This window comes from Salminus brasiliensis, chromosome 14 (assembly GCF_030463535.1).
Source record: "Salminus brasiliensis chromosome 14, fSalBra1.hap2, whole genome shotgun sequence".
NCBI classification, from domain to species: Eukaryota; Metazoa; Chordata; class Actinopteri; order Characiformes; family Bryconidae; genus Salminus; species Salminus brasiliensis.
The window spans coordinates 31,158,816-31,183,387 of record NC_132891.1 but is presented as its reverse complement, the minus strand read 5'-3'; the positions used below and the strand labels follow the sequence as shown (position 1 = coordinate 31,183,387).

The following is a 24,572-nucleotide window of genomic DNA, read 5'->3' as shown; positions in this document are numbered from 1 at the left end:
TGGTCCAATTAGTGGGCTAGCATAATCGTCTTGCTAGTACAACCTAACGGGTTGAACTGAAACACGGATCAGAAGCAGGAGAATGTGCCATCATGTTTATTCTTCTGTTGATGTCGACAACAATGGCATGTACACACTCACAGTTTTGTCTATATTCACATGAGGAACAGCAAAAACGAGCATATTGATAACAGCAAGATATTACAAGACGTACATGAAGATTATACTCAGTGCAATTTAAAATCTACGCTATAACACCAGCACAATAAAATAAAAACATTTCCTTTAATAAAGTAGGGTAGTAATTGTAGCAGGTATGGTAATCTACACACAAATGTGCGCTCTCCATAGGCAGTTTAAGTTGTTGGGGGAAATCTGTTTTTGTTATATTATTGTTGTTATTATTAGTAATAATAATTATTATTATTATGTTTATTAAACAAAGCAGCTCTGTGATATGGAGGATAAACCCTTTCTTGTAGGCAAAGCTTTGTCTAGTTAGGTAGTGCCGTGGTACAATCTTTTGAAATTGTTAGCTTGGCTCTGAGCTCGCTAAGTCTTCACAAGACTCAAAAAAAGTTCGGTAAACGTAAGTGTTTCAAAGGGCAAAATGATATAACTTAAGTTTACTCTATAAGAAGATTTTTACGAAATCTTTAGGTAGAAATCTATATTGCAAATCCCCTATGATTAGGTAGCTTCTTTGAGATTGCAAATCTCCATGATCCCAATAAAATAATCAAAGAATTACAAAATGTAATCTTGCTCATTTTCACCACAAAGCGTAAGAATAAACTACAAGTACTAATCGATAGTAAATATGTGAAATTCAGAATACATATTACAACACGTCAATGCCGTTTTTAAGTAAAATGGCACTAATGAGACATTTTTTCATATTCTGAAGAATACTGAAAGAACACTTTACTCAAATACTGGCTTTTATTGTATTATCTTCGGTCGTAGAGGCATCATTAAAATACTGGGACTAATTCTATGTACAAGATTAACACAAGAGTTTAAAGTCTGGAAACGTGATAATGCCAGTATTTCACAGGGTCTTGAATAGAATTTGTTACTCGTGACTATTTTCGTCACATATTATTACTATTCACAACTTCTTGCTAAGAATAAAATGCAAGTTACACCAATAACCAAGACGTATCTTCTTCCCCAATCAAAATTATGGGTTGGTAACAGCTACGTAAATTAGGATAGTTTTTAGTTTCCATATTGGTAAAACTTCTCAAGCGTTGATAAAAAAGAGCTTTCTGGGTTGATTGAGAGTGCTTTTATGTGGAGACTAATGTCTGTAGACTTTTTTCTCTTTCTTTTTCTCACTCTTTGACCCAACTGTTTGGCGCGTCTGCTCTTTCATTGGTCATCCTTGAAACCGCTTCTATTTCTGCCATATAACCATAAAAAGACCATAAAATCACTCCTTGCTTTCCTCTTTCTCTTCCGTTTCCTTTTCTTCTGCTTCTTCTGCCTCCCCTTCCTCGTTGCCCTCTTCCTCTGCCTCTGCCTCGGCCTCTGCCTCGCTTCTCTGGCCCGGAAATTTGTCTTTGTTGTTCTCCTTTTTCCATTTCATCCGCCGGTTCTGAAACCAAATCTTCACCTGCCGTTCGGTCAAGCTCAGCGCGTGGGACACTTCGATCCGCCGTTTGCGTGTGAGGTACGGGTTGAAGAGGAACTCCTTCTCCAGCTCAAGAGTTTGGTAGCGGCTGTACGTCTGCCGTCCATTGCGTCTCCCGGGGGCTTTGGGTGAAATGGGAAATGGATACATTATTGTGCTGATCAAAGGAAATCAAGTGTGTTTCTTCTCTTTGTGCTTCCATTTTTGTTCATGATCTGATTAATATGAGAAAACCAGCAATGTGTAATCGTGTGTGTGGTACAATAACCTGCAATTAGAACGATTTGTGGATCTGTTTCACACTCACACAGACTCTCTCTCTCTCTCTCCCTCTCCCTCTCTCTCTCACACACACATACATACACACACACGCACACACACGCACACACACTCTCTCACACAACTCACGATTCACCTGTATGATATAGGCCTGAGTAGGTCATCGTCAAGCCAAAGTGTATTTCAGAAATAGAAATGATAAGACCATGATTAACACACTCCCTTAATCATTTAGAAACGAATGACATCGTAGCCACTGGAAGCGTATACAGCATATAGGTTGACTGGCATAAGCACATTTCAGTAATATGAACACGTTCCAAGAAACCAATAGAAGAAAATCTAATATAAAACTAATTTAGCTTCAGTTGCATGTGCAGAAAATACTAAAAAGTGTACTTTAAAGCCTTTTTGCTAATTTGTCTCACATTCTTTCTCTCTCTCTTTACATACACACCCAGTTCATTATAACCGTTACAGACACAACGGTAGCTTATACCTTGAATAGCCATTTAATAACGATTCATAACTCCCCGTTCTGAGCTAAACGTGCAAAATGGTGAATGCCCTAGCTAAACACAATCGTACACCGTTACTTCATTGCCAACCACACATAAGACGCGTCACTCGATCTCATTCAGCCAAAACACAGTTTGGACACAATTGCCGGTATTACCTTGTGCTTATTAACGACGCTATGACAGCTATAAGCATTACTATCTCGAATTCGGACTACACTGAACCAGCCTGGTTGCTTTTGAAACAACATGATGTCTCCTTGCAACACGAAGTAGCAAGCCGTATGAGCCTCTAGATTGAACGAACAGTCGAAGATTGTCTTGGGAAGTCGATAAAAGCTGTTTGTAATAGCAACCGACCTGGTTGCGCACTGTAAGCGCTGATAATGCTACTAAAGTTGGCTCTTGGCGCTGCTAAACAATATAGCATACATGACGGATAATAGCTATAGCACACAAACAAGAGAAATAGTGTGTGTGTGTGTGTGTGTGTGTGTGCGCGCGCGTGTGTGTAAGAGAGAGAGAAGTGAAAATAATAATAATAATAATAATAATAATAATAATAATAATAATGAGTGCTCTAACCGTGGGGTCGCATCCATGGAAACATGAGGCTGGGAGAGGAATTTTGATTTAAATGGCCTTGTCCTTCTCCGGGGTTAGAGCTACTGGACGATTTACAGTCTGGGTACTGCGCTAAGCTCGTCTCTTGCTGGGTACCATAAAGAGATTGCCTCGGAAGAGCTTCGTATCCATAAAATTTCGTCGCGTCGCCGTGACACGCCAAGGCGCAGGGGTTCTGCTGATAGCCTGGGTTGGAGATACCCGTGGTTCCGTGGTGGAAAAAGTCCTGTACGTGATGGGACGGGTGCTGAAAGCCCGGCGCGGCTGCTCCATGTCCGTACACCAGCGTGTGGCTTCGGGCAACGCTCTGTGGGAACCTGCAGTCGTAATAAGTTGGCTCTAGCGTCTCGCCACCTTTGTACTTGGAGAAAAGAGGGTTAACAAAATAGGAGCTCATGTTTATCTTGCATTAAAAGAGAGAGAGAAAGAAAGAGAAAGAGTGTGTGCGTGTGAGGCAGAGAGAGAGATAGTCTGTTGGAAGTATATTCCTCTTGTCTAAACGGTGGCAACCTATTGTTGCTGTTCCAAATGGCATACGGCGTAGAGCAACCGGAACTAGATGGAGAAATGCTGCCCCTTCGGACAATTTGAGGCAGCTCCCACTTCGACTCCCCTCTCCTCGAGACTCTCTCTCTCTCTCGTGCGCGTGCTATCGCCAACCTTTTCCCTTTTGCAGCCTCAAATCATGGCGTGCACGGCGAATGTGTGTTAAGGTTAAAGCAAGCTGGCTAGCTCCGCCGGCTGAGTCGCAAGCGCTTACTTTTTTAGCTTCCTCCTCAACCACCCCCACTACAATGAGCACCCCCCTCCACACTCTTTTCCACCCCACCCCACCCGCTTCATCTTTCCACAGCGTCTACAGACGTCTACCTTGAGGAGTAAGACACTGTTGACCCCTTTCTAAAAAACAAAACAAGATTTTAAAACGCGTAGCATATATTAGGTATTTAAGCCTTTATATTGCTCATCATCTTTTATTATGAATATGAAAAATATTGTGTATACTGCTTAATCATTTTAGATTAATATAAAAATGAGAAATTAAGCACTGTGAATGTTCGTAGTCTGATTGTTGATTTATGTACAGATTTGGATTTAAATGCCACATAGGTTATAATGGCATTGCACTCAATGGATGCTGTTATATATGCTTCCATATAGACACGTAGTTAAAAACCATTTAAAAGCAAGATCCGACCGTCTAGCAACGACTGGACACAAATGTAGAGGAGCTGACCTGAAAGATTGCACGACTGGTACTTTAACATTTGCCTGTCCCTGAAATGGAGAGCGAACGTAAAATAGAGCGAGACTACCAGAGAATCACCAAATACATTTAATACAAATAAAAAGAAGGAGGCAGTTTACTTCAAAACCAAGTTTACAATACACATACTTTATTACTACTTATTGTTATTATTATTATCATTAGTAGTAGTAGTAATTTTATTTTTTAGAGGCAGTACTTATTCCACTACTAGCATGGTAGCAATACTACGGTTCTGCAGTAGTGACCGTTGTGGTAATGATAGCATGGACAACAGTAATTACAAGCAATTGTTACTTGGTTCTTTCGTTGTATAACTTTTATTACGTTGAGACTCTCCCACACACCACACACACACACACACACACGCACACACACACCTGTGTGAGCACGCAGGGTGCTCCGTATACCCTTGCAAAGAAGTTGTAAATCTGCCTGCCCAAGTCAATAAAATTGCGCATTGGATGCTTTAGTTATTTCAGTGGGCACATTTAGACAAATTTATTCGTTGTTGTTGAGCATGTTGCACCGCCCCCCACCCAAAAAAATGGAAAAAAAGCATGTGGGTTTCTGGCGTTACTGACGATTTTTACACGTCGTCGTTAAAAATGAAAGTCACACAGTTAAAATTTATAGACCCCGCACAGTCTATAAAGATGAAGATTGTTGGTCACTTTATTTTAGTACCACGGCGATGAAAGGCCACCACTGCCCGCATGTGGACCGTTGATATGATGACGCGTTCATTTAGTAGAAGAAGTAATAATAATAATAATAATAATAATAATAAAATTATAATAATAATAACAATAACTATAATAATAACGTGTTATTATGACAATTATTGTTGTGACTGAATATTTTGGGGATTATTATAATTACTTCTACAGAATGAACGCGTCAGCATGTAAAAGGAAGTCATTCATGCAGCGACGGGTCAGTAAAAGCAGCAGCACTAGCAGTAGTAGTAGGGCTAGTAATAGTAGAAGCATTACCTTTGTTATATAGGTTAGTATCATGTATGGAAAATAAGTTTTAAGTTATAATCAGTGGTATTCTCTAATATTTTCTGCTTTGCTTTTATTCTCTGGTCCAAGATCTGAATATTTTCTGCACTGCTTTCATTTTCTTGGTTCCACAGCAAATGTTAACATTTACGGCAATGCTATTTGAATAAACATTTGTGAAGAAATGAGCACTTGGATGAGAGGCTAGATTTGTGTTAACATTTCCCAGTGTCTTGCATAATTATTGTCAGACGTGACAGTACATCACATCGGCCAGAGCGTGAACGTTCGGCACACTGGTCTTTAAAACGGCAGTAACTGACGCGGCTTTTGAACGGCAGAGAAAAAGACTTGGGGAGTAGCATAAAATAAAGGGATACAGTGCATTTGAGAGTCTAACGAAACAATCGGGAACGATGAAAGCTGTGGTATTTAAGGTAATGATAAAGTGGAAGGGAGTTTAATACATCTTGGTGTTGACGTTTTAGTTTTATTTTAGTAGAAAAAGTGATTAATGGCGGAGGCCGCCATTCTTTTCAGCACTGCTTTCCCAGTGCTCATCGCAGGCCTCAGCGGCCCAGGGTGCGCTAAGTGTAAGCCAACAGCACCATCTAGTGTTGACTTCGCTTATTAAACCTACCAATCAGGACATTCGACGTCAATCAAAAGTAGTTCAAACGGACTGGCAAAACGCATTGCTAAATGTTTATTTCTGAATGCATAATATTTAAATTTATTACTTAACTTTATTTTAATAATAATTTGTATACCTTAGTTGAAAGCGATATTACAAAACAGCGTGTGGATGTTGATGTTTTAAATCGAAACATTATTTTGCAAAAATACACCAAAGTTTTCTGTACATTAAAATGAGTTACGTTTACTGTCCTGGCGTTATGTGCACTACGACTCTGAATGCATCTTGAGGGTGTTGGCGGAAACGCGAAATAAGCTGGCAGCTTGGTGTTGTCTTGGCCTAACACACTAAGTGGGACGTTTTCTTTGAACGGGACCTCCACCAGCACACTAGGCCTAAGCCATAAAGTAATTTAGCCCAGACGTCTAGCCAGTTAGCCAGGGTTGCTTTGTTCGTCTGCATCTGCGACAAACAACGCAAACTCCAACAGGGCTGTAAAACTAGCATTTTTTGTCCTGTGCGGAAATGCGCTGGATTGGGCTTTGAAATCTCTGCATCCTGTGCGTATTGTTAACAGCCACAAAAAGGCAATTTCGACTGTGCTCAGGAAACCAAAGCCAGACATGTCTTATTATTTCACTTAAATTCACTGCACGACCTTTGAACACGCGTCTGTATACATATGGGCTGGAGAAAATACCATTATATTTGTTACCATTATGGCAAATGAAAAGGAAAAGACATTTAATTCAAGGAGGACGGCATTACTGATATGCATTAATAAATGTCCCTTTTAACTCATAGTTTATTAAACACATTTGGATCACAACTCAGTTTGAGCATACGTGTACCCATTACTCAGGTTTATTTTAAATCTACAGGTCTGTTTAATTATATACGGCCATTTTACACGTTATTGCTTTAAAAAATATATCTTTTAGTTTTTGTTAGATTTGATCAACATCTTCGAAGTTACCGAATAAATTTGAACTGTGTGTGAAAGAGCAAATTGATTGGTGTGTATAATATTCTGCAAGAACCAGTTCATGAGACGCCTAACGGAAATAGTAGAAGTAAAAATAATAATGATATCAATAATAATAATTGTTATTATTATTATTATTATTATTATTGTAATAATAACGATTTTGTCATCAATAATCATTGTAATAATGCTTATTATTTGTATGATGGCTGTAATATTGGTCGTTGGTTTTCTTGTTGTTTGCCTTGTAATAAAAATTCCAAAAGAATCTAACGCCTCGAAGACCACAGGAGTTCTGGTCTTTCCACCAACCTCAGATCCTTGGTCAGGGTAAGAAAAACATGCAACAGCTCAGAAAATGGCCAACTCACCAAGGCCTTGGGTAAATAATTTCTCACTGTGGCCACTGTATATGTACTGAGTGTGAAATGGCCGACCATATTGAGCTTTGTAATGATATATAACGTTTTTGCCTGTTTTTGGACAATTTCTGACATGCTGACATGCACATCGGCCAACACTTTACAATGTAGGTTTGTCACCGTGCATGACTTTCCCTGTTGAGCTCAAACCCCGATACTTTCCAGATGATGACATTGTTACATGCAGAACAAAATCACTTCTTTTGCTGATCTAGCTTCTTTTGCAAGTGTTCTTTTTTAAGCGGTGGTCAAAATAAGAGTTACACATTCAGTCACGTTAATATCAAGTGGGTGGTTGTATATATTTTGGCAAATCCATACTGAAGACTATATTTACAATTGAAACAACGCAAAATGCACAGACATACAAATAAAGCAACAGGGATATCACATCGACAGAAACATGTATTATGTGTTCTAAGTGTTATTCGTTACAAAATATATTGGAGTTTTACACATGTTACAAATGAAGAAAACACAAACATTCACGTCAAAATCATAAATTACGAAATTGAAAATAGAGTAGTTCAAGTATTTTTTTGCTTACACTTCGGGTCAGCTTCTCTACAGGCTACAAAGTCCTTACTTTTGCTCATCTACATCCGAACAGATGCCTAAATGTGCAATTTAATATAGTGTTATTATAAACTCAGATTGGTAAAATCACAGTTACCAGAAATTAAAATCATACCATAACAAAGTAAACTGCCAATGTGTTAGCCTATTCTTACTGTTACAGCGGGAAGGCGGCAACTGTTAAGACATTTGAGAACAATCCTCTATTTCTTTTTCCTTTAGTCTCTTTTCGGTGAAACAAATTTTGGTCGATTATTCTTTGCTGTCGCTCTTTTCCTTGTTCATTTTCTTCATCTTCATCCGTCGATTCTGGAACCAGATTTTGACCTGCCGCTCCGTTAGGTTCAGCACTCTGGCCACCTCGTATCGCCGGTCTCTGGTTAGATACATATTGAATAAAAACTCTTTTTCGAGTTCTAGCGTTTGGTATTTTGTGTAGGGGCATCGTTTTTTTCTTGTGGAGCGCGCGTGGATCCAGTTGGCAACGGGGTTGTCTGCAAAACAAAATGAAAAAGAGAATAAATATTTAGCATTCCTTATATTTATTATGCATATTTCAGTTGTAGTATGTTAGACACAGATAGCGGAACTTGAAAAAATAGAAATGTAAAGCATTTGTGGTGAAAAGAAATATTATGCCAATTAATAGATAGCCTATATTACAGTAGCTGAAACCTAATGAAAGTGCACAGAAAGCCTCGTTTTCCCATAGCTCTCAAAGTGCTTACTAGCTGCGAGAACTGGCGTCGTAAAATAGTGAATACATCTATTCGCTTTATAGGCCCATAAACAGCGTAATATGCCTTGTGGCTCAAGTCTGCAGACAAAACGTCTTGCTATGCACTGAATGCAGTGCTTACGTTCAGTTTGTCTTGTATTTTTTGATGAGGTGCTCAAACGTGAAAAATCACATTATAAATATATTTAACTTTGTTTTTTAATTAGCCGTATTATCATTTGACATTATTGAGAGAAATACACATGATTAATCCTACGTGTATTATAACTTTGGAAGTAATGTGCCAATAGCATTTCTCATAACAGTACTAAGCTGAATTTTTAGGGTGGATAAACAATCTAATTCGCGTAAAAACAAAACATGCACGTTATTGCATGTTATCTTTTCTTAATGTTATATAAGCTAACACCCAGTGATCAGCACTGGTTCTTCAGAATGCACTGCCTCACCAGACCTGTCTTTCAAGGGGACCATTTTTATAACCCGCTACCCGTTTTACAGCCCTGTCTTATGGCGTTTTGCCTCAATGGATAGCCCCCAAAGCAGACTTGAGCCAGCCGAGAACGGCAGGGGCTAGATGAAAGGGTATAGAACTTGGTTTTTACGACGGACGACAGCCAACAAGCTAAGCGAGGGCAATAAAGCGAACTGCATCTCAAACCCAGTTGTAAACAAGAATGTCTTTTACTTACTCGGGTCTAATTCAGTCTTCTCGTCTTTGTGCTTCCCGGAAGACAGGGTCTCAGACTCGGGCGAAGGTGTATTCTGTTGCTTTTCTCTGATGTCGACGGCCGAGCAATATAGATAATCCGAATAAGTGCGTCCATTCGAAGCCACACAGTCTCCAGTTCGAGGGTCCTGGAAGGCGTCAGGCTTCAGTCCATAGTGCCTGCTGTTAGCTGGGTAGCCTGAAAAGGACACGGTACCGGGGATAGGCTCTAACCACGAGCGGACATACCTTGAGTCTGTTCCTAAGTGAGGCTGGTGAGTGTACGGGTGGTAAACCACTGACGACTGAGAGTGACCGGGGGCCCAGGAGGTAGTGAAAACGGGTGGCTTCGGAGCAAAGCTGCATGACGGATAATCAACGCAGTCCGGTACGAGAGGCGTCGGGCGTGAACCGGAGGATATCGAAGCAGTGGTGGAAAAACGAGTCGCCAGAATATCCTCGCTCTCGTGGTTGATCAAGGAATCCACATAATAATTGCTTATGGGACCCGTAGTAGACATGGCGATGCTGCCGTCTCTTTTACATGCATCCGATTATTATATGGAGTGTATGTGTACTTTTTTATCTGCCCATAGAACAATCAAGCCAGGTAATTATTTCTGAAAGCTCCTCTAGCTGCGATTGGACGACTGCGGAACACGTGATCACATTTACCCCCTGAAAAAGCACACAGCAGATCAATGCGCGGTTGTCTTGGGATAGCGTTGCACTTCGGGATTGCAGTAGGTTGCTTAATTCTAATGTTGTTTTTTTTCTTAGTGACTCTCATACGAAGTGGTATGACACCATATTTGACTGTCGTTGACCTTAATTTCTATACTGAAAGGCTTTTTTTTGGTATTGGTTTAGAGAGTAGAAGTGTGTGCAAGGTCTTACCCAGGCACTATTTTTTGGTGTAATTAATCTTGGCGGAACATGTACTGCTCTCTGCTCTGCCTTGGGTTTTGCGCATCCTTTCCCTTATAATGCTGTTGTATGAACTCACTTTTACCTCTGTAAGTGTGTGGGTTTGAAAGTTTTATTATCGAAGACGTTTACACTGATTATAATATAGAGATAGATCTTACTGAAAGATAAGTGGGATTAACTTATCTTCGGGCAGATGTGGGACTTTTGGCTTGCTGTTACGCACTGGAACCCACGGTTTACACCAGTTTCAAATAAACACAATTCGGGATATCCCTCATAAAATGGAGTTTTTACAAAAATCTCAAAGGTGGGAATAGCAAAGCGCTTGCAAAGTTGGCCACTACAGAAGCTATATTCGGCAAGTGGTCGTGCATGCTTTTATGTCCTTCAATAAATTTTTATGAGGACCATTTGATTGTTCATAAACGTGTCGTTAATGAAACTGCAGTTGAGTTTCTAGCTTAACATAAAACAAACACCGCGCTTGTGAAACAAGTCTCATCAAACCTGAACGTCGAAGACAGCACGAAGGACCGAGTGGAGTGCTGCAGTTTGTATACTAAAAGCTTGAAACCTTGGAATTACTCTGTAAAAACAAGCCTATGCAATTGTGCTAACCCACTTGACCAGTACTTTCACACGTAACATGAAGTACATTTAGACATAGACATGGTTGCTTTGATATTTTTTTTAAATAACAGGGATTCGAAACCTAATATACCATCTGAACTTGCATTTGTACAAAATAGTTATTTAGTTGTTTTGACACTTGTTTTGAGATATCACCACTTACAAAAATAAATATTATTTTTGTGTATGTCGTTAGTCTAGTCTAATGTTCTATGCTAACACCTTGTGGTAATTATTTGTAATATTAATAATATATTTGTTAGTGTAACAATGCGTTTAATGAATATTTAAAATGATTTGTCAACGCTTTGTATTTTTGTAAAGTGCACATCTAACTTTTGGGGTTGCATTTAATGGATTTTAGTTTTAAATACAAAATTAAACATGAACACGAATTCATGCGCGGTGTTCAGTATTGCACGCTTGCTTCTAAGCGCATTTTGACGCCTGGTAATGTAATTTTGGGTAGCAGTCATTGTCAGTGTTGGGCCCAACCTCGAGCTGGCCACATGAGGTCAGGCTTCTTTTCCATTTTGCCTTGAAATTCCAGCCATTATCAAAATCCAGTCTAGCAAGATAATAACAAGCTCTAACAACAATAAAACAATAATGATCGCCTTTATCGTTTCAAATAATTATGTAAATTCATGTATATTTAATCTGCATGAGGCATTTTAAACTTGCTTCTAATTTAAATATCAACTTACCACTGACAAAATTGTGCTCGTAGTAAAACTTACCTTAAAAATATTATCTTTCGTTTACTGCGTCTAACACTTTAAAACATTTTACCTGACATTATTTTGTTGTATTAAATTTTAATTAACTATTAGTCTATTAGTTTTTAGAATTATTTGGTGACATCAGAATTGGGAGGCAGCCAATTATATTTTTTCAAATAAGTCATACCAACATAAAAAAAAACGTAAACAAGTCTTGTTATTAAAAGCCGTGGGTAACACTGCGAATAAAATGTATTATATATTATGTTTATTTTCTCTAACATTTAGTGTTTTAGGGATTTTTCAGTTGCGATATTTAAAAACAAGTCATACACATGCTTTTGAGGCCTACTCCAAAAGATCCTTGGTGTTTTAAAATGGCGTTTTTTACCTAAACTTATTACGGTCTTCACGAAGTGGCGAGTATTAATGCGATATGTTGTTCCTCGTTTCTTTGTAAAGCCATACAATTGTGTTTCACTTTGCTTAATGGATTTTTCTTGGGTATTATATCTTTAGACAAATAAAAATACATCATGCAGAAAAATGTGTCTCTTGTTTGTATAATGGGTCATCGCAAAGCACAAAAACATTTAATGAATTTTGTAGTGAGTACAGAATTCTATTTCATGCCACGATATGAATTATAAACTAAATAAATCAGAACAGGCCAGGCCCACTATTTACTTATTATATTACTTATCTGATTATGTAAATGTCAGTGTGTACGGTGCACAGATATAGTATTACTTGCCCATTTCAAGCCCAATTCAATTTATTCAAAACATACTCGTTTTAGTGATTCAGTGTATATATATATATATATATATATATATATATATATATATATATATGACATTGAATCACTAAAACGAGTATGTTTTCACTGAAACATTCAGACCATTGATGAAGATTTTAGGAGTGTCAGACTCAGATAGAGGCCATAAAGTGGGGGCAGTGTTGACAATACTCAGCGCAGTCTGGTCTCACTGCCATGCACAAACATATGTGCGGCTAGACAGTGATTTGATTTCTTTTTTTGTTTCGTCTTCTTCTGTATGACCAAATTTTACATTGTGGTTATTGCTACTGATATATTATGCAATTCTATACAATGATATATTTCGACTTTACAAACAGGGAAAGTCAATATCAGGTTTGCACAGAACTAATAAAGCTATAGATAAATTTGCTTGTGCACCCCCAACATATTTTATCTATCTTCCACCTTACAAAGGCGTCAACAGTAAAGAAGAACAAATGAATATTTGTGGGGTTTTTTTTAGATTTTTTGTGTACAATGATTTTACTGAAGACAGTACAATGAAACAGAAATAACAAACAGCCAATCTGCATAAACATGGTACTCAATAACTAACGCATGCTAAAATAATTAATATAGCATAGAGCGTTATCTTACACGTGCTTAAATATCAAATTTAATATCCAAAAGCAAAAACAAAACAAAAAATGTTTCTTTGTGCATTTATCCTTTCGTAGCATGTTTTAGCCTTTAGATGCCAGTCGTTTGTAGCGATGATTAAAAAGGTCGTTAAACACCACGGCACCTCCCTTTACGTGTCAGCATTACTGCACACGCATTATGGCTTGATTTACTCATTGTTACTGTCTTTTAAACCTTATAAGCCCACTATTTCAGCACGATTTCTGTCTTTATCAATTGCCAATTAATAAATGTTAGCTTCAAATGACAAGGATACACTACAGAAGCTCTGTGTGTGTGTGTGTGTGTGTGTGTGTGTGTGTGTGTGTGTGTGTGAGAGAGAGAATTTGCGCATCTTTGTCAGCAATGGGTGCAACTTGAAGTAGCTGAACGCATTAATTAGACAAGGGGGCAATGGGACATACAGTGTATGTATTTTGTACTTCAAAATATTAATAAATCTGTTCGTTACATAGCTATTATTTAATGTAAACTATTACGTTCAATTCAATCCATAAATGGAACCATATGCTGCCTGATGTAGACTAATTAACCTTCGAAATGTTACTCTCCATTATGTTATGCAATTCGGTATTGAAATACGTAATGCTAACTGGTAGAATAGGTAAAACAACGTTACAAAAAACGGTGGGATTAGCATATGTATTTATGCAGCTCACTTTTACTTTACGTACAGTCTGAATCACGACTTTTCCTACATTACACATTTTCCTCATGTGTTTTAGCACTGTTGTGGTCTGTGTGAAAGGGATACAAAAGCGTGTAGTCCACAGCTCTAACCCCTAGATCTGAAGCTATGCACTGTGTTTAATACACATATGTACGTCTGGTTTAGGCTAATAAGGCCATATCTAATGCTAACATTTGCTAAGTCACGATCAATAGGCTAATACCTTGACCATGCACTTTGATACTACGCACTGACAACTTATACAGTAGATTGGGAGGTACAAAACCTTAGGCTGTTGGAAGGAAATTGCCTCTATATCCGTGTGCTAGGCGGCAGTGTCCTGTGGGGGTAATTTCGTGTGCTGTAAACTCTTTGTTGGTGACGCATTCCAGAGGAGATCCCCATTCACTCAACTGAATGAAAATGACTTTGGATTCCAGACTGTCTCCTCCAGTCGCAAACAGCTGAAGGAAAGGGAGGGGGTTAAGAAAACAAGCAAATAAAAATGGCGAACTCGATACACAAAAGCAGGTTGTGTTACCATGTATGTATCTTGACGTTACATAGTTACACAAGTCAACGCGTCTCATGGTTTATTTTTTAAAAGAGGCATAATATAAGCAGTTCTTCTATCTGTTCCTTCAGCATGTGCACTTATTATTCATTGACAACAATCAGGACAGTGGTGCAGGCTAACATAGAATGCCAATCTCTTGATTGGAAAATTGTTAAATAGCTAAATGAACAGGCATTTAGCTTGTATTTATTCTAAAAACTGAGATGCTCTACAGTTCATACTATTCAACCAATACTTTATTTTATAAAGGTATATAATGGTAATTATTCCAATGTAGGGTATTCTTTATATATTTTGGATTAAGTGGGAAAAGATTAGTAATTCCTGTCCTAGCATGACCTAGGTTAACAATGCTTACTTTGAAAAACAAGTATATTTTAAAATAAATAGCAAGGCAACCTATATTGATTACCCCAGTGCTACAAAAAGCTGCAGTCCTGCACGTATTATTTTATTTAAGAGGCTGCTAATAATAATAAACCATTCTTTAAAAACCATGCTTTGTCAAAAGCTACAGTTGCAAATTACTTGTGTTCTGACTTTATGTTCAAGCTTTGTGGTCCAGACATTACGTAGACAGTACCAAAAAAAATCACATTACAGCAAATACTCGATTTAACATCTGCCAAAAGAAAGGCAGATTACATCAACAGAATACGAATGCACATCACATGCCTATAATCACTATTGAAATCTTGTAGAAATATAATTTGTTAATGTTATTTTTGTTATTTTTTGTTGTTTTGCTTTCAAACGTGCATTGTTACCATCAATATCTCATTTTAATTGTAAAATAAAACACAATATAAGATTAACAGATCTATTCATCTAAAACACCGTTATATTAGGATGCATATATTGCATCGTAATGCGTGTAAAATCATTCACTTACAACTGATGTTTTGCTCATTTGTGCCCATTACGTCGTGTCAATCGTCAATAACAAATATCTGGTATATCTGGATTTCCGTTTGTGTACAATTTTGTTGTCATTAATTTTGCTGTTGACCTTTAGATAATCCGCACACACACACACTTCTTATAACTTACATTTGTTTTACTTTCCCTGCAGTTTAAAATACACTCTCCTGTACGATATTTGTTTATTATCTCAGTGTGGAAAATATGCATCTTTGTGATTAGTATATGTATCCTGTCAAGTAATGAAAACTACATTTGCTTCATTTGCTCTTATTTTCGTCAAATCTATTCCTCCGCCTCTCCATCCACGGATCCACCTATTCATCCATCTTTCCATGCACCAGTCTATCCATCTGTTTGTTCATCCCATGTGTTCTTCTCCACCTTCCCTGTCTAAATTTTTTGATCTCATTTCAACATTAATGTCACTCTTAACCCAAGTCCAAACGTAAACTAAAACCTGAAATCAAAGTTTGATCGTCACTGCAACCATGTCGAAGTTTACCGCGTGATGTTTACAACCTTTTCTCTCTGTGAGAGCCTAAAGTCGTTTTACAACGGGGCACTTAAAAGGCTTAAAAAGGAAAGAAAAAACGCCGTGGCTATAACCGTTCAGTTCATTTACAATGCCATTTGCGAAGACTTCGCTGCACAGGGTGTAATTTAACGGCAATTGTCGCCCTTGATGAAGACGAACTGACGTAATCAAGGCAGTTTCTTGTTGTCGAGCCAGGAAGCCAACCCCAACAACATGAAACTACCTAAACCACGCACCAGCTGCGCGTAACGACATTATCCACTGGGGAAGACAAACAAGACATGTTCTAGAGCAAGTAAGATATTTTAATCCTCCTTTCAATGTCATAGAAGCAGTTCCCGATCCCAAGGATTCTTCTCTTTTGCGCTCTCTTGTAGCCAGCAATTCAATCAATCTTCTGAACTTTTAATAGGCTAGCATTTGTTAATTAACCTTCACATTACCTTTCATAAAGATGTCTACATGTTTAGCATGCCAGTGAAAATGCAGCAATAGTAGCATTTGTTAGAGCTTTTAATGTTTGAATAGTCCAAAGAAAATGTAAACTGATACCAAGCATACTCATAAAAGCAACAAGCATATGAACATCTGATATTAGCAACGTCAGTTAAACTTGGGTGGGTTTACCAATTATCGCATGGTAAAACTACTCACCAAAGCTATAGCTGTTTCAGCAATCAGGTGAATTCATTTCAAGCAACCAAAACTATAAGTAACTGTATCAACAATCAGAATAAATAACCGCAAGAACACCAGCACAACCATCACTGTGTCTATCAACCATTTAACATAACAAAAATACGTCCATCACATCAATATCTCTCCAAGATATTGGCCAACATTAGACAAAAGCATATATATTTTCAAACCGTTGCCCTGCCTTTTAACGTGTAAACACAAAAAACTCTCCTCAAAGCACTAGAGAGTAATAAAATACGTTGTCTTACCTTTTTCGTCTTCTTCCAGGACGGTCTGCTTATTTGTATTATGATCCACACATTAATCATAGCCGTCGATGTCGTCGTTGTTATTGTTTTTGTCGCTGTCGTTATCATATATCCAGGCTAATAGCTTCTTGCGCTTCTCCATAGCGATTGTGGAAGCTCACTGCCTTCACTAGCCGCTAGACAACCCGCAGAGCGCGCCAGTGAGGCCGGTGCGTTGCAGCCCCGGGTATGTGGATTAGCCCTCCTCCACTTCGCTTTTAATGCATCTTTACTGCACCAGCACATTATATTTGCAGATCATAAAATCCACCCCCAGCGCCGTTCCAGGACCGTCATGACATTACAATTTTATGACCTTGACTTACTGTGGTCACCTGGATAATATTTAAATCAACGTTATGGGTCTCCCACTCTTATTGGAAGTGCTACAATCTTTGTCTCGCTCACTCTCGCACACGCACTCATACTCTCTCTCCCTTTCTCTCTCTCTCTCTCTCTCACTCGTTCTCTCTCTCGTTTTTTGCCCTTACCGTTAATTCTCTTTCTGAATTGAATGCCAAAGAGGATGTTCAAGGGGAAGGAGATACCAGGACATTAGATTTCCAAACCCCCTTTTTTATTAATCTCTCGGGTAAGAAATCAAATGGACAAAATCAGCATGGGCATGCAAAATACAGAGTATGCCATTTTGAGGGCACACGCACACTAATTGACAAACACGCTAATCTAAGACATCAGGTAGACAACTCATGTTCGGCAGGCTAAGAGGAAAGCAACGTCAGCTTTTAGCAAGCTAACGTTTCGCACCGGTGTCATATTTACAATGTTTTAGTCTGTGGTATTGTGCACGTAGGCCTGTTCGAGGGCGCTGAAAAACATATTTAATATTGTGTTTTAAGTGTCCCTTAATGTCAAATGCCAGGCTAACTCTCAAGCCCCTGTTTTGTGCTGTAATGGGCTCTGTGTATGAGAGAGAGGGAAAGAGAGAGAGACAGAAAATGTATAGATAATGCACTGAACAACTGTACTTTACATGATTCCTATTAGATGACACTCATGTGTTACATCAACCTAATCCTGGTCAAATTAAACCAGTTTTATTCACATGTGAATTCACATCCCCATACAAATTCGAAAGCGCTATTTCTTTCAGTGTGGCAGAGAAGATGCAGGAAACGTTGAGTGTTGCTTATTTGTAGTCATAGTTGTTTTCTTTGTTGTTTGTTTTGTTCTGCCTTCAGTTGAAGTTATAGCCAGTTAACTCCCGGACTCGACTTTCCCTGTTGAGCTTCTTCAGTTTCATCCTTCTGTTCTGAAACCAGATCTTGACCTGTCTGTCTGTAAGGTTGATACTCTTGCTGATCTCCAGACGGCGCTCTCGAGTCAAGTACATGTTGAACAAAAACTCCTTCTCCAGCTCAAGTGTCTGATGCTTTGTGTAAGGGCACCTCTTCTTGCGCCCACTTTTAGCTTTTAGCCAGTTCCCCGTCGTGTTTTCCAACTTTACTTCATCTACAAGAGAAAATGCATTGTTTAGACTGGAATATGGTGTATATTGGTAAAGGAACAGAGTGTATAGAGCTTTAAAAAGATATTTCCTTGATGGGCTTTCCTATTGCGTATTACAATGTTTGCAAGATACTAGTAATATGTAGGCTATGTAATACATATTATATAATATAACTGAACATACATAATGCCATTATTAGCAATTAATGTTAAAACCTAAGCCGTTGTTTCATGTCGTCTGGCTACCGACTGAGTGTGTGTAAATTCGTGTTGTTGAGTCTAAAACCTTAGAAAGGCCCAGCCATAACGTTTTCCTATATTTGCTAAAATATTTTGTGGCCAGGACTGTTTGTGAAAGCATGTTAAAAGCGATGGTTATTCTTAAGTATGTGAATTTGAATTCCCAACCACATACACATCCACATACAACAATAATGACAACAGTGTTTTGAAAGGAGTTAATTTTGTGATTTAAATTAGTTCCTATTTTTGATAGGATTGAGAGCAAGTGCGCGCGAAAAAGTCCGCGTGGAATGTTAAATGTCAGGCAGTAATAACGGTAAGGCGAAAAATACATACAAAGAGAAATGGCATAATATTAAAGCATTGTTTACATTTTATTTAAACATTTGAAAAGTATCTGCAACTTTCTTATTTTCTTTTTACCTTTACTATTTGTCTTTTATCTCGAAACCAGACAGTGAAATAAAGACGAGCAAATAATAAAGGTTAGATTTTACAGGCTGTTACTTCTGCCATTTATGAAACTAACAAATTAAGTGAACGTTTATAACTAGCCTTTGAAGTCATTTTTACACGCCACATATTTATTTTCGTTCTAGAGTTAACATTTAGATTATTGGTTCAATTTTACAGACTTGAGCACTTGAGGTTAACTAAGATTACATTACAACTACATCATTGTTAGTTGGACTATATTTAGAACAGTCAGCAGCCGCAACAGACAGCCGTATCGCTGCTGGAAACACCTCTTTATTATTACAATGCCATGGGAAGCACATTTCGCCCCGGGGTCTATTACACTTTACTTCCTTAAACATAAAACGATTGCGCGTAAAATTGTATCTGCACAGCTGCCCACTGTGGCGCATGAAATTACGCAACCATTTAATTAACATTACAGTCAGTTTATTTTGTTTTGTTTTGATGTTGGTGCGTGTGTGTGTGTGCGTCTGTGCGTGCTGCGTGCTTGTGTGAGCCTGTTTATTTCGATGCTAAGTGCCCCGGTGCATTTTGTGTCTTTATGTGGCCATGTTAAACACTGTTACCATCGTAAACACCGATACAGAGGGGCGTTTAGACGTCTGCTTTGCGTCTGTTTAGACGAAAATGTACGCAGAACATTTCTGGGCCTGCAGGCTCAACAGAGTGACCAACTGAACTGATGGCTAATTCTAGTACCGTAACGGGCGTTCGAGTGTGAAACCTTGAACCTGCAGTTAATGCAAAGGCTTCAGTTTTAAATAGTGGTTTTGCAGACAACGTGCTTTTTTCTTTGTGTGTTTTTGTGCGTTCGTGTGTGTATATTTTCAGGACACACATTTCTTGACTAGCTATTTAGGAACCCTACAGCAAACTCTACAAACACTACATTTTTTATGATAAAAGAAAGTTGTTGAGTATCAAAAGACACTTTGTTGATTTAAAGTTTAAATAAGCCAAAATGACCCAAAAGAAATAAACGTAAATGTACATTTTTATGCTTAGAATACATTTCTATTCTGAATCTGAATCTGCTAAATTAAACATATGGCATAGTTTTATCAGTTTGGACCCTAAATATGTCATAGAGAAAACAGAAGAAGTGTTCTTTGTAGAGGAACTATATACCAAATATTAAGATGTAAAATTAAGATGAGAAATGAAGATGTACATAAACGTTGATCAAACCTTTGCATTATACATAATGATACATACACAATTACTGTTAGTGTGATGAATTTAACATATTTGATGACAAAACGGGAAAAATGTGGCATGTACAAAAGGTATGATCCATTTAAAACATTATTTTATTTTTTCGATATGTTAAATGCTGTCCGTCTCTCTCTATCTCTATATCTTTCTCTCTCTCTCTCTCTCTCTCTCTCTCTCTCTCTCTCTCATTGTAAAGAGCAACAACCAGATTACATATATATATATATATATATATATATATATATATATATATATATATATATATATATATATATATATATATATATATAATCTGGTTGTTGCTCTTTACAATGTTCACATTTACATAACAACCAATATAAATGATGTAATTAAATCTTTTTACGTTGACTACCATTTAAAGTTATTTTTTTTTCTTCTCCTGTAATCGTTTCCTTTTTAAGATCGTGGGGGTTTTAAGTGACAACAACTCTGTGTAGAACATAGTATCAGACATCTACATATATAGAATACAAATGGGTCCAAGTCCTGCCAAGGCATAAAAACAAACGTTCGTGTACGTGTGTGTGTGCCTGTGTGTATGTATGCGCGTGTGAGTGAGAACTACCTTAGTTGGATTACCTTTCAATTCGCTCTCAGATTCGTCTGTACAGCTATCTGTCTTCGGCCCACCGTCTTCCTTCCTGAGCTGCCTCTGTTCTGCGCCCTGTTCCTCCGTTGTGCTCTCCTCGCCCGCTGCGTCCTGCTTCGCTTTGCTGCCTTTGCCATAGGCATCTGCAGCTTGTGCCTCTATTGGCGTCGTTATTCTGGGCAGAGGATTAAAGTCCGAGCCGAAGCCGTCTCCCTGCTGCCCCCGCTCGCTCGCGTACACCTGGTTCCCTCGGAAATAATCGGAGGCGGAGACGCCACTTTGATCCGAGTGACTGCTATTGTCCCCCAGGCGGATGTAAGTCGTAGACGGCTCCTCTGCAGATTCTTTGGGGCTATCGATGTCAGTCTGGTACAGACAGGGCAGAGCCTCCTCTTTGACGTGACTACTCGGGAAAGAGCAAGGGTGCAAAGGCTGGGCAACAGGTTGCGCGCTCCTGTAAGTTTTGGAGCCCGCTGTCCAGGCGTCCCGCTGCGACAGGTAATGCGCGTGCTGCTGGTGGTGGTGGTAGGCTGCGCTCACCGGCAGCGTGCTGGGCGGCAGCTCGTCCCGCTTGGAGTGAGGTGTTGCACCTACGATACCCACGTTCCTCATCATCTGACAGCCATATTCTGCAGGCGATTGCATATACATCCCGGTGTTCGTGGAATAGCCCTCACCTCTGTACGGCGATGTTCCCGCGACCAGCGAGTCCATCAGAAAGGACCCGGCTGCCACGTTGTTCGGACATGACATATTTGCCGGAGGGCGTAAGGATCTTTTATGCTTTAAAGTAATCCCGCTTACGTCGAAGACGGTAAGGACAGTAGGACGCTGACATCTTTTGGGGGGGCGAAAAAATATCAGCAACATAATTATGGATTCAACGCGCCCTTGTCATGTGATTTTCAGACCAATGGGCTTTTGGAAGTGGCCTTGATGCTCTAGACGGCGCTGACGTCACCGGGGTCAAGTTAGTGAGCGCATGAGGCGCGGCGTGGAGCAATGGCGCCATCTAGTCGACGCGCTCGTGCAAGGACATGTCCGTCACAGACAACAAAGAGTTGCAGTCGACTGGGTAAGACTTCCACTTACTTGGCTTGGATGAACACGGGAAGGCAAAACGAGAAACGCATGAAGTGATGAACTTGATAAAGGTGGGAAATGACCACATAACTTTGTTACAGCTTTGCCAGACTGTACAGGGTGGGGTTTCACCTAAATGTATCTTGTGTTTAGACAAAGAAGTCTAATTATCATATTGCGCATTACGGAGCTTATATTTCTTCATACCACTTCTCGATATTTGTCATCTAGTTGGCTGCTTGTCATGTCGTCGGAATGTTCGATGACACATTCTTATTCAAAATACGTACATTTTAGCAAGTGCTGTCGTTACAGTTGTTTTATCAGGTGTAGGAAAGGCCAGTCTGCCAGCTTGTAAGTATCGAAATTGATCATTGCTTATTACACTAGCAAGATGGTCAAAGATTGCTGTGTAAGACTAAAACGCTGACTAAAACGTAAGGGTGGTAAAGAGCTGCATTGGGCCTGTAAAAACGTTGGTTACTATATTTAATTATATTGAAATTGGTATATATATATGTATATATATGTATATATATGTATATATATATATATGCTTTGATAGTAATTAAAAAACAATTATTTGATGTGTACATTTGAAGCGTTTTTTAAATGTTAAAGGAAGAGAGCTTTTTTCCTCCTACATGACATTCCAGCGTTATACGACGATTAACTCGCCAGTCTCTACCAGTATTATACGTTTTTCTGATGCGTCAAAATATACATTCATTAGAATTTGTGTGGACTACCATAATGCCTTAGCTATATTTTTAGGATTACAGAAATTGCTTTATTTTTGTCTATTAAAACCTGTTCAGATTCTCTCTTTCAAAATTGCTTCAAACATATTTAAACCTCATGGGCACGGTAGTGCTGGTTTACACGTAAGCCAGCAAGTGTTTACATTTTAAGAAACTAGGATGTTGTACAAATGTTGTTTGCACAGCCAAAACATTAACGACTAAATAAATAACATTTACATTGTTTCTAAAAAAAAAAAAAAAAAAAAAAAAAACAGGAATACAGTTGTATAGGTTACTCTAAAATGTGTTTTTCCCATAAATTTGCTGATATGATTTATTCGTCCAGTATTTTGCTTTAAATACCCATATTTAAACCCGAATTTATTTCCATTAAAAAGACAAAGTGAAAACACGCAGATAATTACTGCATTTACGCCGAAAGCTTGTTATCTTACACGTGCAGTGTCCACTATGGTGTTTTTATATGACCTAGAAATAACTACAAACACCACGGATCGAAATCAATACTTCACGGTAAAAAGAAAGAAAGAAAGGAAATCTACGTTTCCCTATCAATTTCATGTGAATTCATTATTATGAATGTAAAGTCATCTTACTCTATGTAACTTAATAATTGTTACATATTTTGATAATACACAACAAACTAAGAATATTCATAGGACTAGTGATCTATAAAGAGAAAAGAGAAACATTAAGCACACATTTATTTCAGTAATGTCGTCTACAATTGAAACAAAAAAGTTTATTTTAAAAGCCAGGCGTTGTTGGTTTGGTGAGCAGCGCGCGTTTGTTCGCTGCCGTACCGCTCAAAGCGTTGTCCGAGAGGTCACTGCCAATGACCTTTCAGGAGACTCAGTGGATTACTTTCATTGGTCGGTTCTCCTGTCTGTCATTCAAACTGACCAGCAGTTTCCCCTGTTGGATTTCTTTAGCAGCCTTGTGGGATCGTGGGGTCTGGAAGTAGATGCAAAATAGATGCTCCATAAACTGTGGCGAGATCGACAAGACATTTGCCTGTTCACCCCCCACCCCACCCCCTAATATTCTGTTTCAAACCTAGCACCTGTGCATACATGTCCCGCGTAGTGCTGCTAAACTTATTTGACAGTCAGTTATGCGCCTGATTAATTAATTGTTAATATTACTTTATAGGTGTATTTAAGAGATAATTCAGACTGAGTGTTTTTTCAGGTCTGGTACAGATCTGCTAATCCAAAAAGGTAGCCTAACGCAGGGTGAACGTAACTCGAAACGTAATTTCTAATATAAACCTTTAAATTGTTTAATGGCGTTAATTAAAATGTGGGAGGTGCATACACGTAAGTAAATGTACTACTTTCGTATTATATAATAAAATATCTGACTGCATTGATTTCCATGTTTGAAAAAAAGTGACACAAAGACAGCCATCGATATTTCAGAGACCTTGTTAAACTAGCGTTGGTCAGCAAAAAAGTGAGGTTTGTTGTCAGATATTTTTTTTAATCATTGTTTTTCCTGAATAATGTATTTTTGTGAAAATATATAATAATCTAATTATTTCTTAATGTCAATAAAGTATGTATAATAATAAATAAACTGTACATTGTTGTATGTTGTATTTTTAATACTTTAACAGGTGAATGAATATGAATGAATAATTAGGAATTGATTAGAGAAAGTATATTTTCCCCTTTAGTTCATATTCAGTGATATTTGCCACTGTTTTGTAATTTGGTTTGTACATACATATATTTGAAAAGAATCACTCGGTACCTTATGTGCACTTCAAGTACTTTAAAAAAACATTTCAAAGTAGCGAGCTTTTCCTCACCCAAACCGGCGTCCAGCCACTGCGCCGAATGGGAATTTATGGGTTTTGCATGTTAC

At 38.4% G+C, this 24,572-nt stretch overlaps 3 protein-coding genes across 3 annotated transcripts; all 3 read right to left on the bottom strand.

Moving 5' to 3' along the window:
- Nucleotides 1-81: 81 nt before the first annotated feature.
- hoxc8a (homeobox C8a) lies at nucleotides 82-3,824 on the bottom strand. The gene is made up of 2 exons (XM_072696518.1): nucleotides 3,019-3,824; nucleotides 82-1,758 (listed from the first exon to the last, which is right to left on the bottom strand). Exons 1-2 carry the CDS (start codon nucleotides 3,452-3,454, stop codon nucleotides 1,436-1,438), a joined length of 759 nt encoding a protein of 252 aa, XP_072552619.1. The 5' UTR covers nucleotides 3,455-3,824; the 3' UTR covers nucleotides 82-1,435.
- A 3,717-nt stretch (nucleotides 3,825-7,541) lies between these two features.
- On the bottom strand, nucleotides 7,542-10,333 carry hoxc9a (homeobox C9a). The gene is made up of 2 exons (XM_072696577.1): nucleotides 9,383-10,333; nucleotides 7,542-8,445 (listed from the first exon to the last, which is right to left on the bottom strand). The coding sequence occupies exons 1-2, from the start codon at nucleotides 9,918-9,920 to the stop codon at nucleotides 8,204-8,206; spliced, it is 780 nt and encodes a 259-aa protein (XP_072552678.1). The 5' UTR covers nucleotides 9,921-10,333; the 3' UTR covers nucleotides 7,542-8,203.
- Nucleotides 10,334-17,416: 7,083 nt separating this feature from the next.
- On the bottom strand, nucleotides 17,417-21,686 carry hoxc10a (homeobox C10a). Its single transcript, XM_072697015.1, has 2 exons — nucleotides 20,847-21,686; nucleotides 17,417-18,311 (listed from the first exon to the last, which is right to left on the bottom strand). The coding sequence occupies exons 1-2, from the start codon at nucleotides 21,607-21,609 to the stop codon at nucleotides 18,037-18,039; spliced, it is 1,038 nt and encodes a 345-aa protein (XP_072553116.1). The 5' UTR covers nucleotides 21,610-21,686; the 3' UTR covers nucleotides 17,417-18,036.
- Nucleotides 21,687-24,572: the final 2,886 nt, after the last annotated feature.